The sequence below is a fragment of the Rasamsonia emersonii genome (assembly GCF_000968595.1).
Source record: "Rasamsonia emersonii CBS 393.64 chromosome Unknown ctg1118621760059, whole genome shotgun sequence".
Classification (NCBI taxonomy): domain Eukaryota; kingdom Fungi; phylum Ascomycota; class Eurotiomycetes; order Eurotiales; family Trichocomaceae; genus Rasamsonia; species Rasamsonia emersonii.
In genome coordinates this window covers 22,094-35,797 of record NW_013563228.1, presented here as the reverse complement: position 1 = coordinate 35,797, position 13,704 = coordinate 22,094, and the positions used below count along the sequence as shown (strand labels likewise).

Here is a 13,704-nt window from a genome sequence, read left to right as displayed (position 1 = left end):
AAGTTCATTATCACTATTCTTGTAAACTCTGGCGCAGCGATGGTATTTATTTATGATCTTTTTTTTTTACAAGAGATATACAAGTTTCGTCAGGTTGTATTTTATATGAGGTACTGTACAGTTGTCTGCACTTACTCTGTGTAACTAACGGCTATACTGAACTAGTATTAATATTCATATTAATATTGTATTGATTAAATCGAATCAATCAATAAATTAATTAAGTAATCACTCAATATCTTCTACATCAGTTACACTAGTTATATGTATGCGAATAATGTTACACTGCTGAGAGTATAATACATAGTATTTATCCTTGAATCAACCTTTTTTTTTCAGCTGTTTATTTATATTTTATTCTCTTTTGCATACTGCTGCTAGAATAACCGCGGCTCGGCTATATCCGTCTCCACATGTCCGTGCGAGCCCCAGAAAGATAAGATGATCGACATCTCCACATCACCTCCTCCATGCGGAGTATATGCACTCTCATCTCATAAATACAGCTCAATCAGCCTGTTCGCTGTTATTATTCTTGAAGATTATGCTGATAACAATGATCTACTGATCATCCTGTCTAGCAGTTGATTAAATCTACTATCTAGACTGCCAGCATGGCAACCAACCCCCCCAACCCCCTCCCCTTCTCCGAACCCCCCTACCTGCGCGGTCTCCCCTCGCCGTACTACACCGACTCGCACCGCCGCTTCCAGCGCGCCTGCCGGGCGTTCGTCTGGGAGAACCTGCACGCGCACGCCCTCGAGTACGAGCGCGCAGGCCATGTCCCCGAGCACGTCTTTGCGACGTTTGCGGCGCATAACATGCTCATTCCGAATCTGCCGCCGCCGCTGCCGGTGCGGTGGTTGAAGAGGCTGGGCATTCATGACATTCTAGGTGTGAAGGTCGACGAGTGGGATTATTTGCATACGGGGATTTATTGCGATGAGGTTGGCCAACATCATCATCACCAAAATATACGTGCGTGTGTGTGATGTTGGGGCTGATGATGCTCTAGATGTCCCGCTCCGGCCTCAGCGGCCCTGCCATGTCCATGACGGCCGGCCATGCCTTTGGTATCCCGCCCATTATCAAGTTCGGCAGTCAGGAGCTGCAGGAGCGCTTTCTTCCTGACCTCCTGACCTGTCGTAAGCGTATCTGTCTGGCCATCACGGAGCCGGAGGCTGGCAGCGACGTGGCCAATATCACGACGACGGCGGTCAAGACGGAGGACGGGAAGTACTACGTTGTCAACGGGACGAAGAAGTGGTATGTATCCAGCAAGTCCTTCGAGTAGGATCACTCTGATTGATAGCTAACTGACTGTTACAAAATGTTTGCAGGATCACAAACGGCATCTGGTCCGACTACGCCACCATGGCCGTCCGCACCGGCGGCCCCGGCCCAGCCGGTCTCTCGCTGCTAGTCGTGCCTCTCAAAGGCCATCCCGGCGTGACGATGCGCCCTATCCCCGTCTCGGGACAGACCTGCGGCGGCACGACATTCATCTCGCTGGAGGACGTCCGCGTGCCAGTCGAGAACCTGATCGGCCGCGAGGGCCACGGGATGCGGTACATCATGACGAATTTCAACCACGAGCGGCTGACGATCGCGGTGGGCGTGACGCGGCAGGCGCGCGTCGCCCTGTCGACGGCCTTCGAGTACTGTCTGCGCAGAGAAGCGTTTGGGCAGCCGCTCATCCAGCAGCCCGTCGTGCGGCACCGGCTGGCCAAAGCCGGCGCGGAGCTCGAGGCCCTCTCCGCCTGGATCGAGCAGTTCCTGTACCAGCTCAGCCGGATGCCGAAAGACGACGCCGACCGCGAGCTGGGCGGTTTGACGGCCCTGGCCAAGGCCAAGGCGGGGATGGTGCTGAGCGAGTGCGCGCAGTGTGCCGTGCTGCTGTTTGGCGGGAATGGGTATACGCGGGGTGGACAGGGGGAGATAGCAGAGAGTAAGCCAGCCTTGTTGCCAAATAGGTATATTGCTGTTGAACTGCGGCTGATTGATGCAGAAATCTACCGCGAAGTCCCTGGGGCCCGTATCCCGGGAGGATCGGAGGACGTCCTGCTCGACCTGGCGGTGCGGCAGCTGGTAAAGAAGTACCAGGCCGAGACGAAGAAGTTGGAAGCGAAGGCGAAGATTTGACTGTACAGTAGTATATATACAATCAATGAAACTGTATTCGAATGAAGGATCAAATTCGGTTGAATAAAGTAAATAGAGCAGAGTAAATGCTGTACAGAAAGAACTTGACGAAATAGACGGAATGAGGACCGCTGACGATGATAATTATTGTTAATTACTGATGAGCAGATCAAGAGTGAAACTTGAATTTCGTGTCATTTCTTTCGTCAATATCCCTATCCTCATGCCTATGCCTATCCCTGTGCCTATACCTAGCATAATATCAACATGACATGACAGACATGACAGACAGATATGCAGGGTATTAAATATGTACAGTACATCCAGTACCTAACAGCAGAAACTCGAGAATGAAAATTCCAGAGTATGTACATACAAGCAGATCATAAATCAGTGAGCATGCAACGCATTCTTCATCATCATCATCATCATCATCACCACCACCATCATCATAAATATGTACCGTACTGTACCAGGCCAGTCCAGTCCAGCACAGTCCAGCCCAGTCCGCAGATGCAACGCATGCAACGCAAAATAAATCTCATTCATCATCATTCGTCCATTATCGAATGGCACTCAAAACCAGATAATCCCCACAACCAAACTGACCAGGATAGCTAGGAAGCTTCCCCGTCGATCGGTCGGTCCTGACGCTACGCCGACCTGTGTCTCTGGAATGCTCTCGAAGTGTGCGTGCGAGTGCAAGTGCATTCGATTATCATTATCTAGACCTCTAGGGAGGATGTCGACTGACGCGAGACACAAGAATGAGAGTGAGAGTGAGAGAATCCCGCCTGTCGTGTGGCTCTGGCAGACTTGCTGCCCCGTCTTCTCACGAGCGTGCTGCGGTTGAGCTGGTAGCTTTCCTGGTAGGGAGGTAGAGTTGTCCCAAGTCGGCTCGATAAGAGACTGTCCGGCTTTTCTTTTTCTTTTTCCAAGCGAATACCCCGGCTGGCTGGGACGGAAACTGGCTGCCAACACGCCCGTCTCCTCCGGTGCAAGCGCGTCACCGACCTCGAATCGACTGGCTGCGATAATCAGCATGATCCTAATATATATTTCTATATTCATACGTACGGGAGATCCCCACGCCACTCTCCATTTCCGAACCCACAGCAAGACGATCGAAAAAGCTCCCGCTGTACGTGTACGCCTCCCACGCTTCACACACAATCGGCGTCAGGGCGAGGAGCGTCGCGATGACAAAAGCCAGCAGAGGCACAGCGCTGGGATTGGAATTGGGATTCCGCAGCCTGAACGGCATGGTCGGTCGCGTACATAGATAAACTTGAAGGGAATCACTCAGATACGAGACATGTGTCGACGAGTGCCAGCCATGCGGCCAGCTGAGAAGCTGAATGCTGAGTGTATGGACAGAGATGAGATATATCAGCGATGCCTATACATCTCCAGATGGCAAAAAACAAACAACAGGCGACTGGAGACTGGCGATGAACGAGGGAGGAATTGATAAGCGGGGTTATTGCTACAGCGATGCGATGCGATGCAATGCAATGCGTGTAGCAGAAAGAAGAGAAAGCATCTAATCCCCAGCCCGATCGACACCGCGCAGACCGCGTCAGCTGCAGAAAAAAAATATACTGTAGGCTGTAGCCTGTCCTCCGCAGCTGAAGGTGTCGATGTCGATCTGTCTCAGATCGGGCGGAGTAGCGCATCCGTGACGTCAACCGAAACAGGCATGTCGGACGTTTTTTCCGGTGTCGACCACGATCGGCCAGGATTTGCGATTTCTGGTAAGTGGCTAATACAGTATGCAGTATGCATGGGGAGGGTATCTATCTCTAGAGGCTACCTAGAGCCTTGCTATCTTTGTAGTAGTTTGTGTGTGTCTAGTCGATGAGGGGTGCATGCAGATGGATGGATGATGCATGATGAGGGATGCTTATCGCGGGGTTTTATTTGTCGAGTACATAACTACAGTAATACAGAAGAGTTCAATACTAGGCTAGTCGTATCTTTAGCTAAATGAATAAATAATAAATACGGAGTAAATAAATAAACTTTTACACACTCTCTTTCAGCCAGAGTACACACAGTACACCATTAGTTAGTACACAATCCTGTCTATGTTTTTTACAAAAATCATGGTTATTTTTAGAACTGTACAGTACAGCATGCACATGCACAGAGACACCTATACAGAAGACATGCTTCTAACAGGCCATATTGTACAGCTGAGTACCTATGTAGACAATTCCAGACACTGCCACGCTGACTGACTGCAATGATCAACAATGTCATTAGTAATGATAACCCTCTGAAATGCACGTGCATGCGTATATACTAGTACTGTACATATACATGCACTGTACAGACATACATATGGTGTGTCATATGATAATAACAGTTGAATTATCCCTACAAGTATGTACTGTGTGCAGACAATATTTTACTGGATAAGTGACTTTATACCATTTACTGCTCCATATACTCAGGAGCGGGGTATTTATCAGTTCTTGGGTATTTAGCATTTTGTATTTAGCATTTTGCATCTTTATCCATGCGGAATCCGGTTTTGTTCGGGTTCGGATTTGAATCCGCAGAGTACAGGGCCTGAAGAGTAGATAGGTGGATAGATACGTCATCTGATCCCTATCTTATTCATTGTCATTCTCGACTCTACTTCTTAAGTACGCAGGTTAGACATCTAGATATGTATGTACTATCTACACTGATAGAGGTACCAAGTACTGCTCGACGAGTTCCTGTTGATGCGCAGGATAGTGATAATGCATTTTATTGTACTCTATGGTGAGTATATTTGTATGCACGATGCCAGTAAGAATAGAACAGTCATCAAAACAGGAAAAACAATCTTCAACGGGGTATAATGTCAAAACACCGCCATACTACATCAGACGGTGGATGCAATGCAATGCAATCAGTCAGTCAGTCAGTCAATACTAGCAATCTCGTCAAGGTCATCATCATCCAGAAACCCCACAAACGCCCGGTTCAGAAATGCATGCCATACTTTGTTTTTATAGTGCGTCTTGCCACTCTTACCCTTCTTCTTCTTCTTCTTCTTTTTCTTCTTCGTCGTGTCGATACTGCCGTCTAGGCGATCTGCTTTGTCCGGTTCCTTCTTGGCAATCCGCGTTGCCAGCTTGAAGAAACTGCGCACCGTCAGATCCTTCATCCGGTAAATGTCATCGCCCCGCGTGTGATACTCGACTTCAAACTCGATGGGAACGGGCTTTCGCGGATTGTCGGGCTTGCTCTTGTCCGCTTCCAACCGCGTCAGGTTGGCATAGTACTGCGTGTAGCCCAGCAATGTCAGCGGCTGGTTCGAGTACGCCGGACCCGGCGGAGCAGCCGGCGACGGCGGCTCGGGGATCTTGAACTTGTTCTTTTTCTTCGACACGACCGCATCTGGCTGGGAGCGGTTGCGGGCTAGCGCCCACGTGAGCGAATCTTCCAGTCCCGTGATGTTGTACTCGAACACGCGCAGCGTCGGATAGTAGTTGGGAACCACGCTCGGCGACACCAGCGACACCGCATAGCGCTCCGCCCACGGGCCGCCGATTTGCTTCATGAATTTTTTCTTCTTGTCCTGGGCATCGATCGGACTGTTTTCTGCCCATCCATCTTCCAGAATAGGGGGTGGTGGAGATGGCATCCTCGACCAGTCGTCCCGGAGACTGGCCAGGTAGCTCGTCCGAGATTGCGCCGTCAGGTCGTTGTCGTCGTCGTGACTAGGATCTTGTAGACCGCTCGTCTCATCCATCACATCTGCAATCGTTATGTCGTGCATATCCTGCAGGATAAAGTGATCGATGTTCATGTGCCCGTAGAGGCTCCCCACGACCACGTCGCGGTACTGCCGCAGCCACAGCGCGTACTTCTGCCAGCACGATTCGTCCCAGCTGCGCTTGTCCCCCGAGCGGGCGGGCGGCACGTGCCCCATCAGGATCGCCTTCATGCCGCGCTCCCGCATCAGCTGCAGCTGCACGCGCAGCCATTCCATGTGCTGATAGCCCGGCTCCGACTTGGCCTTGCAGCCGTCGACCGCGTGGTTCGAGTCGAAAAAGTACATCGTGTTCAGGCTGACGACGGCCAGCTTGTCGGGAATCACCTCGCTCCAGAACCAGCCGCCTTCGACAAAGGTATGGCGCTGTTCCTCAGGGATGAACTTCTTCCACATCTTGGCGAACTTCTTGGTCCACACGTTCGGCCCTTTGGTGAAGATGTTGTGTGGCATAACGTCGTTGTTGCCGATGGTCGGGACGATGGGGATGAGGAGATTCCCCGTCGGGTCATTTCTCGCCCTAAAGACCTCCACAAACTTGTCGACGAGGACCTGGTTGAACTCCTCGATCTGGCTCTCAGTCCGCGGGATGCGCTCGTCGTTGTCGTGGCGGGCCGAATCGCCGGTCCAGACGACAAAGTCGATCTGGTCTTTGAGATTCTTCTCGATCCAGTCGAAAGTCTCGTTGACCAGCGCATACGGCGAGTCGCAGTCGCTGCCGGCGGCTCCCAAGTATCCCGCTTTTCCCTTTCCCCGGTGGCAGGCCTTGCTCGGAGAGGAACCTGGTTGGTAGAACCTGTCCAAGTGCACATCTAGACCAGTCAGTCATTGTCCTACAGCACCATCACCGAGAAATATACCTGTAATGTGTAAGAATCGGCCATGCAGCCGGCGCGAAGCAGCCTCGTCGCCCTTCTCGACCTGCTCACCGAACGGCTGCTGCACGGTCACTGGCGAGGCCGCAACGGCCGCAGCCAGCAGGCACAGTAGGAACCGCATGAGAGGCGAATTCCGTCAGACTCGAACTCGACGACGCGGGGACCATCGGGTTTGGCCAGTATATAAAGAGAGTGATGGCAGAATCGGCGGTGTTGGCGCCCTAGAATGGCCGGGCGATCGACGTCACCATGCGATCGGGTCCGCTGGCGTTCAGGCACGGAACACGCCAACGCACCAATCGGGAGATAGTCCCAGCCTTCTGAAACCGCTGTAGCAGCAAGGTCCTCAGCACGAAGGATGGATTCAAGGACGACCGGATGACGAGGCAAAAATTCACAGGGCGACGATCTGTTGTATATACCAGTATTCGGATCCCCGGTCACACGTCGTGTGCACGCGACACTGCAGCGAAGCCAACCAGCCTGGGCGGGCGGCCCTGGCACGTGCAGCAGTCCCGGGCGGTGGCTGGCCGCGACGATCGGTGGGGAAAGACAGTGGGCACGTGATCGACATGACAGGAAGAGCTTATCTAATCGGGATGGACGAGCATCAATGGAAATTGCCTAGGGTTATCATTACTGCGAATTCACTACCAATTGTTGCATTCAGGGAAGACAAGTGACAGCTCACGCAAATGCGTCAAACAAAGTCACCTGACGAGTGTCATGTTTCACGCAGACTAAGCATTCCAAATCTCAGCTCTAGTTGTCAACGACAACTTCCCGGAATATGTCGATATGCAGATGCTGCAAGAGACCAATGATACCAAGAATGATACAAGAAAGGGATGGACATTTATTCAGGGATCCAGGCATCCACATGCTGATCGAGCACAGCGATCACCCAAGAATATGATGGTTGTCGAAGGAGCTGACTTCCACGAGGACGACGAACCACTGCTACCTGACAATCGAGAAGCAGGATGATCCACAGCGACAGGGCAAGAACAGTGATGTTCTGGCATCTGCATTGAGGGCTGGTAATAGTTCTCCCGATGCGGCAGTAGGTACATCCATCTACTTTATCCCTCCGTTTTGCAAGAACAACGACGATCGCTGCTGCTGTTGTGCGGGGAAGTCGCGTTCAACGTCCTGCTGACCGTCCACCAATCACGGTCCTGACCCAGGCTGGTTGCGCAGGAAGGTGCATCCTCAACTCCGTCGTACTTGCCTGATTCGGCATGCTGTTCCGCGTCCAGTGCAACTGCCTCATCGGGATATTTGATTTCTAATCCGGATGGGAAGGTGCAGCCTGTCTGCCATCCACCGGCACGATATCAACGGACATGCCTCGCACAATGAGCTGAACGTCTGCCTGGATCTTCAGTATCTACTGAAATGAAGCTGCTTTCTTATATTCTGGTGGCAGCCTTGGCTGTCTTCTCCGCCAGCCAGGTCACTTACCAGGACTCCTCTGCCACGCGACTGCGCGTCGACAACGGCACCTACGGCCCCCCGATCGAGGAGGTGCACTACTTCTACGACCAGTGGCCCGTTGGCTTCGCCGTGTCGAGCAAGGGCCGCATCTTCGTGTCCTACTACCCCGGCAACTACACCTACACCCTAGGCGAGGTGGTCAACAAGACCGCCGAACGCCCCTATCCCAGCCCCGAATGGAACATCCCCCCGGACGACATCACCCAGATTATCGATGACACGCTGTTCGGCTCGACCAATTCAACGGGGTTCATCAGCGTGCAGGCCTTGTACATCACGCCTGCCACCGACACCCGCCCAGAGACGTTGTGGGTGCTGGACGTTGGCCGGCCCAACGTTCAATCCCAGACGGCCTATGACTTGCCTGGTGCGCTGAGATCAGACCGACAGGATCATATGACTGACAGACCGCAGGAGGGACGAAGCTCGCCGCGATCAACCTCGACGATGACACGGTCATGCGGGTATACACCTTCCCGTCAACGGTCAACTACCCCGACTCGTCCGTCAACGACATTCGGTTTGATTTGCGTGAGAATATCACGGAAAGCGGTGAAGGAGTAGTCTATATCAGCGACGAGTCGCCAGAAGGTCGCAACGGGATCATCGTCTTAGATCTCGGCACGGGCGAGTCCTGGCGCCATCTGGACCGCCATCCTTCGACGCTAGGCGTGTACGGGGTGGTGCCCAGCTATCAGGGCGTGCCGTTCTACCAGCAGTCGATCGACACGCCGTATTTCCAGCACCTCACGCAGGGGTGTGATGGCATCCAGCTGGATCCGACAGGGTCGGTGCTGTACTTCTCGCCCATGACGTCGGACTATCTCTACTCGATCGAGACCAAGTATCTGCTGGACCACACGAGCCCGACGGCAATGCAGGCGGCCAACGACAACGTGAAGAACCTGGGCCAGCGGGGCGGCAACGCGAACGGATTCGAGGGCGACTCGAACGGGCTGATCTACCAGGGGATTCTGGAGCAGAACGCGATCTACGCGTATGACCCGGTGCGGCGGCGGAATGTGCCGTTCCTGCGCGATCCTCGCATCATCTGGCCGAACGGGATGTCGATTGCGGAGGACGGCTATCTGTATGTGATTATCAATCAGCTGCCGTACCAGCCCATCTGGAACAACGGGACGGATCTGCGGCAGTATCCGGGGGCGATTCTGCGGGCGAAGCTGCCGAACGGGGGGACCAAGATCACGACGTTGTACTGACAGAGCATGTAATCCTGCAAATATTCTCCATCTGAGGATGACCTATATTCTTCGACGGCCTTCATTATTAATCAGCGATCAATGTCAATCATTTGATGCGTCTTTCCTAAATCGTACCAGCACATAGAACAGTCCAGTAGTTGTCCATGGAGGTCGGAATTAGCCATAGCCTAGCAGGTAGCCTTAACCTAATTAATGCTTCCTTCCAACTTCTCCTCACGACGGACGGCGGATGACGCCTGTTGGGATCATTGCCCCTCACGTCTGCCCCTCTCGGACGACCTATGCTACAGTCCCGAGGATAAATGCCAGACATCCCAGGCAGGCAGGCAGGCAGACTTGACTTTACTCGACTGATTTTTAACCGAGAGAAGAAGATAGCTCGCAGACTACCTATTCTCCTCTCCTAAATCTCTCCCTCCCGTCGACGTATATCCTTAGTTATACTTGATAAGCAAACATGGCGGGCTTTCCGTCTGTCAAACCGGCTTTTACTGTCAAGGTATGTACTGTACATACAGTTCTACCGACTGTATCTACAGGAAACAGAGCAATGATGCGACGAATTAACAAATTGATGTCCTGCCGACTAATGTGGTTTATTGGGTTTTTTTTTCTTATTCACCCTTTTTTTTTTACTCTTTAATTTATTTTCAGCTGTTGATACTGACTTGTACTGTATACAGGTTATTGCTGCTCCCCCTCTGTCTGTTGGTATGTAGTGCATGCATCAACGACATCAGCAAAAGCAAACACACGAAAGAGAAGGGAACATATTACTTGATTTGAGAGACCACCTTTCTAACTGTACTATCTTGATATACAGGCAGCGCCCACCGCAAAACGAGCCTGACTGTCGTGGTACGTATATCATCATCCCTTACTCGCATAAATATGTCTGTCCTAACGATATGACATCTTCCAGCCCATGACAGGAGGCACCATCACCCCCGAACCAGGCTTTTCGCCCGCTCTGGACGCCGAGTTCGTCGGCACGGGCAACGATTATATCCACGTTGATCCGGATAATGGGCGTATGAGGTTGGATGCGCATGGGGTGGTGAAGTATGCATACCTATATTTACAATAATGTATCAATTGAGGGTTCTGGCTGACTGCTTGGTTGACAGGACTAAAGATGATGCGGTACGTATACTTCCTACCTATCAAACTGCGACGAAAGGATCAACTCGCTAATACGTATTTTCTTGCCAGCTGATCTACCTCAACTACAAAGGCACTGTGAACCTCACGCCCGAGGTGCAGAGCATCTTTGCCGGAAAGGCGGGAGACCTCACAACGCCGTTTGGTGATGTCTGTACGTGTTGATTATCGTCACTGTCGTTTATATTCTGACTTCAATCATTGACTGACTGATTGAGGACAGTTACGTATTTCACCTTCGAGGTGGGTATCTTCTAGTATAACCCTATAAAAAAAGAGAAGGGATCTGATCAAACTTCCTTACTCACGTTCTGCCAGACCGGCGACGACCGCTACAAAGCCCTCGAAAACGGCGTCTTTGTCGCCCAGGGCCGCTTCGTCAATGTCTCTGGCAAGCCGCTTGTCGTGGAGTACAGGGTTGGACAGGTTGTGCAGGGATGAGCAGTAGCCTAGCACTCAATAGCACTCAGTAGGAGAGACTAGCAGGGGTATGTATACGGAGTACATACGTGGCTGGATGGCTGGATGGATGGATGGATTGTTGTGGATGCAGAACGAATAGTATTAAATACAACAGCAGCAGTTTAACTTTCAGTCCAAGATCCCCTCTTATTCAGAATATCCATTAATCGAATGAATGAAGCAGTTTTTTCTATCTGATCTTGAAAACAACGGCAGGATCATCATCAAAGTGAACTCGAGTATGAATCATCCTCAGTAATACATTAATTAATTATTAATTAATGAACTCTTGTCATCCACATTTTATTTTAATTCTGCTGACGCTTGGATGTCAGTCAATGTCATTGGAACTGTAATGCAAAGTAAAATGAAAATAGGAAATTCCCGATTTTCAACTACTGATGATGATATCATGGCTTAAATATTGAAGATTTCCTCTTTTGAAAATAAAAATCCTTTTTCGTAATTACTGAAAACACAAAAAAAAGTTGTTTTTCATGTCATGAAATTGAAATTAATACCGTCTGCATCCCTAGATGAATCTGAGCGGGGAGGCACAGCCAAGGAAGTAAATAGCCGGTACGGAGTAATTCCGGAAACCTAAACTCAATCAGGAAAGACGCCTTTCACCAAAGCATGGAAGAAGAAAAATTTTTCCACGGCCCCGACTCATCAGCAAATCCGTTCCTCTGGCGTAATGGCAACGCGTTCGGCTTCTATTCGTGTTCTACCGTCCAACGGGTAGGGACCGAAAGATTCTCGGTTCGAGTCCGGGGAGGAACGACGACCCCTTATTTTCTTTTTTTTTTGCTTTTTTTTATTTTGCTCTTTTTTCTTTGTGTTGTCGTTTGTGATTAATTTGTCTGGTTGGTTTGGAATGAAGTAATTAATCTGTGGTGTCTGTGGTGTTTGGTTCTGAGAGAAGGACAAACAAAGGAGAGATCTTGGTCGAGAACTGTGTCATTAGTATTTTATACATACCATGCCTTAAAAGTTGCCACGGGACCGCCCGGGAAGAAAGCCATTGTTATTGTTAACATTTGATTTCCCAATTCCCTGATATATATCGATTTTGCTACACATATTATAATTAATATTGCGCTTCTGAAGCAAGAGATTCTGAATGCGAATGGGCAGCTAGTTTTTTTTTTTTTTTGCCATTTTCGTCTCCAAGAGAAGGTAGGTGTCTACCAATTTGTATAGAATTGCAGTTTTTATTTCATGTGTCTTTCTTTCTTTCCATCCACCTACCACCCCATCTTTGCCACTATTTGGATGCATGTTCCAAGACCGTATATCAGGCTCAATACAGCAAGCAAGGATTGCAGCAGATCTTGCCTTGTATTATACACATAACAATTTTCGCATAAATATCCAGGAGACAGTTATTTGTGCTTTTGGACATAATACCACCGCTCTCTGAAGTGAATTTTTGACAGCTTCTGTCAGGTGTCAATGGCAGGGTTCGATTCAAATGTTCCAAAAAAAAAATGCCTGGCTGGAGGGCATATTTAGACCCTAACTCTTGGTATTTCCTTGCTGCATGGTCTTTTTTTTTCATGGCCAAAACTGTCCAGCACCATGATATAAAAAAAATTCTCAAACAAAAGAATTACCCAGTTTTTTATTAGCCAAATAAAAGAGTTAAGGATTAACAATAGAAATTGAGCTAGGTAACGGAATATTTATTCAAAACCCTTTGTTTATTATATGCATACGTGTAGTAAACGCTAAATTTATGCATATTGTTATATGAGCTAGTGCAATTAATTTTTAACATAAAACCTGTTAAAAAAGGAAGTAGACGCCATGCGGGATGCATCGTACCTGGCGTATTTCCATACAAAATGCCACCAATCTGCGCAGGATCTCCTCGACATAGCTGTTTTGTTCCTGTCATCGCTGGACTGTTACCTGTCTCATCTGTTGGGTATTTAGTTGTCGTGTCCGTGTCGCAGTGCTAGTAACCTGCCTATGGTGACATTGTTGATGGACAATCGGCAATGCCTATATACCTCGTGCGATAATCTGACTTGATCCTTCCTGATGCGAATCCGGCTTTTGGAAACCTGTCCGTCGAGCCGAGTTTAGGCCATCTAACTAGCTGCCCTGCTGGCTGACGTCGACAGAGGAGAACGCACTTTGGTCATACCTCCTGGTCATGCTGGACCAGATCCTCTCCTAGGCGAGACAGATGCATCCGTTTTCCCGTGTCTGCCTGCAGTCAGTCCGATGATTCATTCAGCTTTCTCTCTTGATGTCGAGACACGAGGATCTATCTCGGATCCGAAAAGAGCGAGCGTCGGAACGGACTTGCACCATTTGCCGGTGTGGCCCTGAATTATGCGGCTGTGACTCACGCGGAGGCATATCACCATGCCTGGTTGTGCTGAAGCAGGAGTCGGGTTGCTCGGATGCTGTTGCGGTGTGTTATCGTGTATATGGGTGGCCTGATCTGATCGTCTCAGGACATCCAGTCGCGGAGAGTTCCAGAAGCACGGGTTGCGCAGGATTTAGAGGCGCTCGTCAACAATAGACTAGACGCCTTAGTGTTAGGAAACTTTTTGCAGCG

General features: G+C 50.1%; 5 protein-coding genes across 5 annotated transcripts; 3 read left to right on the top strand and 2 right to left on the bottom strand.

Annotated features, from left to right (window-relative positions):
• Positions 1-614: 614 nt before the first annotated feature.
• Positions 615-2,142, top strand: T310_3257 (Acyl-CoA dehydrogenase; the record flags this gene model as incomplete). Its single annotated transcript, XM_013473872.1, has 4 exons — positions 615-947; positions 1,016-1,266; positions 1,341-1,948; positions 2,009-2,142. 4 exons carry the CDS (start codon positions 615-617, stop codon positions 2,140-2,142), a joined length of 1,326 nt encoding a protein of 441 aa, XP_013329326.1.
• A 576-nt stretch (positions 2,143-2,718) lies between these two features.
• T310_3256 (uncharacterized protein) lies at positions 2,719-3,406 on the bottom strand (the record flags this gene model as incomplete). Its single annotated transcript, XM_013473871.1, has 2 exons — positions 2,719-3,170; positions 3,220-3,406. The coding sequence occupies 2 exons, from the start codon at positions 3,404-3,406 to the stop codon at positions 2,719-2,721; spliced, it is 639 nt and encodes a 212-aa protein (XP_013329325.1).
• A 1,650-nt stretch (positions 3,407-5,056) lies between these two features.
• Positions 5,057-6,910, bottom strand: T310_3255 (Endopolyphosphatase; the record flags this gene model as incomplete). The annotated part of the gene is made up of 2 exons (XM_013473870.1): positions 5,057-6,723; positions 6,772-6,910. The coding sequence occupies 2 exons, from the start codon at positions 6,908-6,910 to the stop codon at positions 5,057-5,059; spliced, it is 1,806 nt and encodes a 601-aa protein (XP_013329324.1).
• A 1,277-nt stretch (positions 6,911-8,187) lies between these two features.
• Positions 8,188-9,506, top strand: T310_3254 (Major royal jelly protein; the record flags this gene model as incomplete). The annotated part of the gene is made up of 2 exons (XM_013473869.1): positions 8,188-8,653; positions 8,701-9,506. 2 exons carry the CDS (start codon positions 8,188-8,190, stop codon positions 9,504-9,506), a joined length of 1,272 nt encoding a protein of 423 aa, XP_013329323.1.
• A 460-nt stretch (positions 9,507-9,966) lies between these two features.
• On the top strand, positions 9,967-11,111 carry T310_3253 (uncharacterized protein; the record flags this gene model as incomplete). The annotated part of the gene is made up of 8 exons (XM_013473868.1): positions 9,967-10,008; positions 10,193-10,220; positions 10,333-10,367; positions 10,432-10,571; positions 10,637-10,652; positions 10,722-10,824; positions 10,894-10,913; positions 10,989-11,111. The coding sequence occupies 8 exons, from the start codon at positions 9,967-9,969 to the stop codon at positions 11,109-11,111; spliced, it is 507 nt and encodes a 168-aa protein (XP_013329322.1).
• Positions 11,112-13,704: the final 2,593 nt, after the last annotated feature.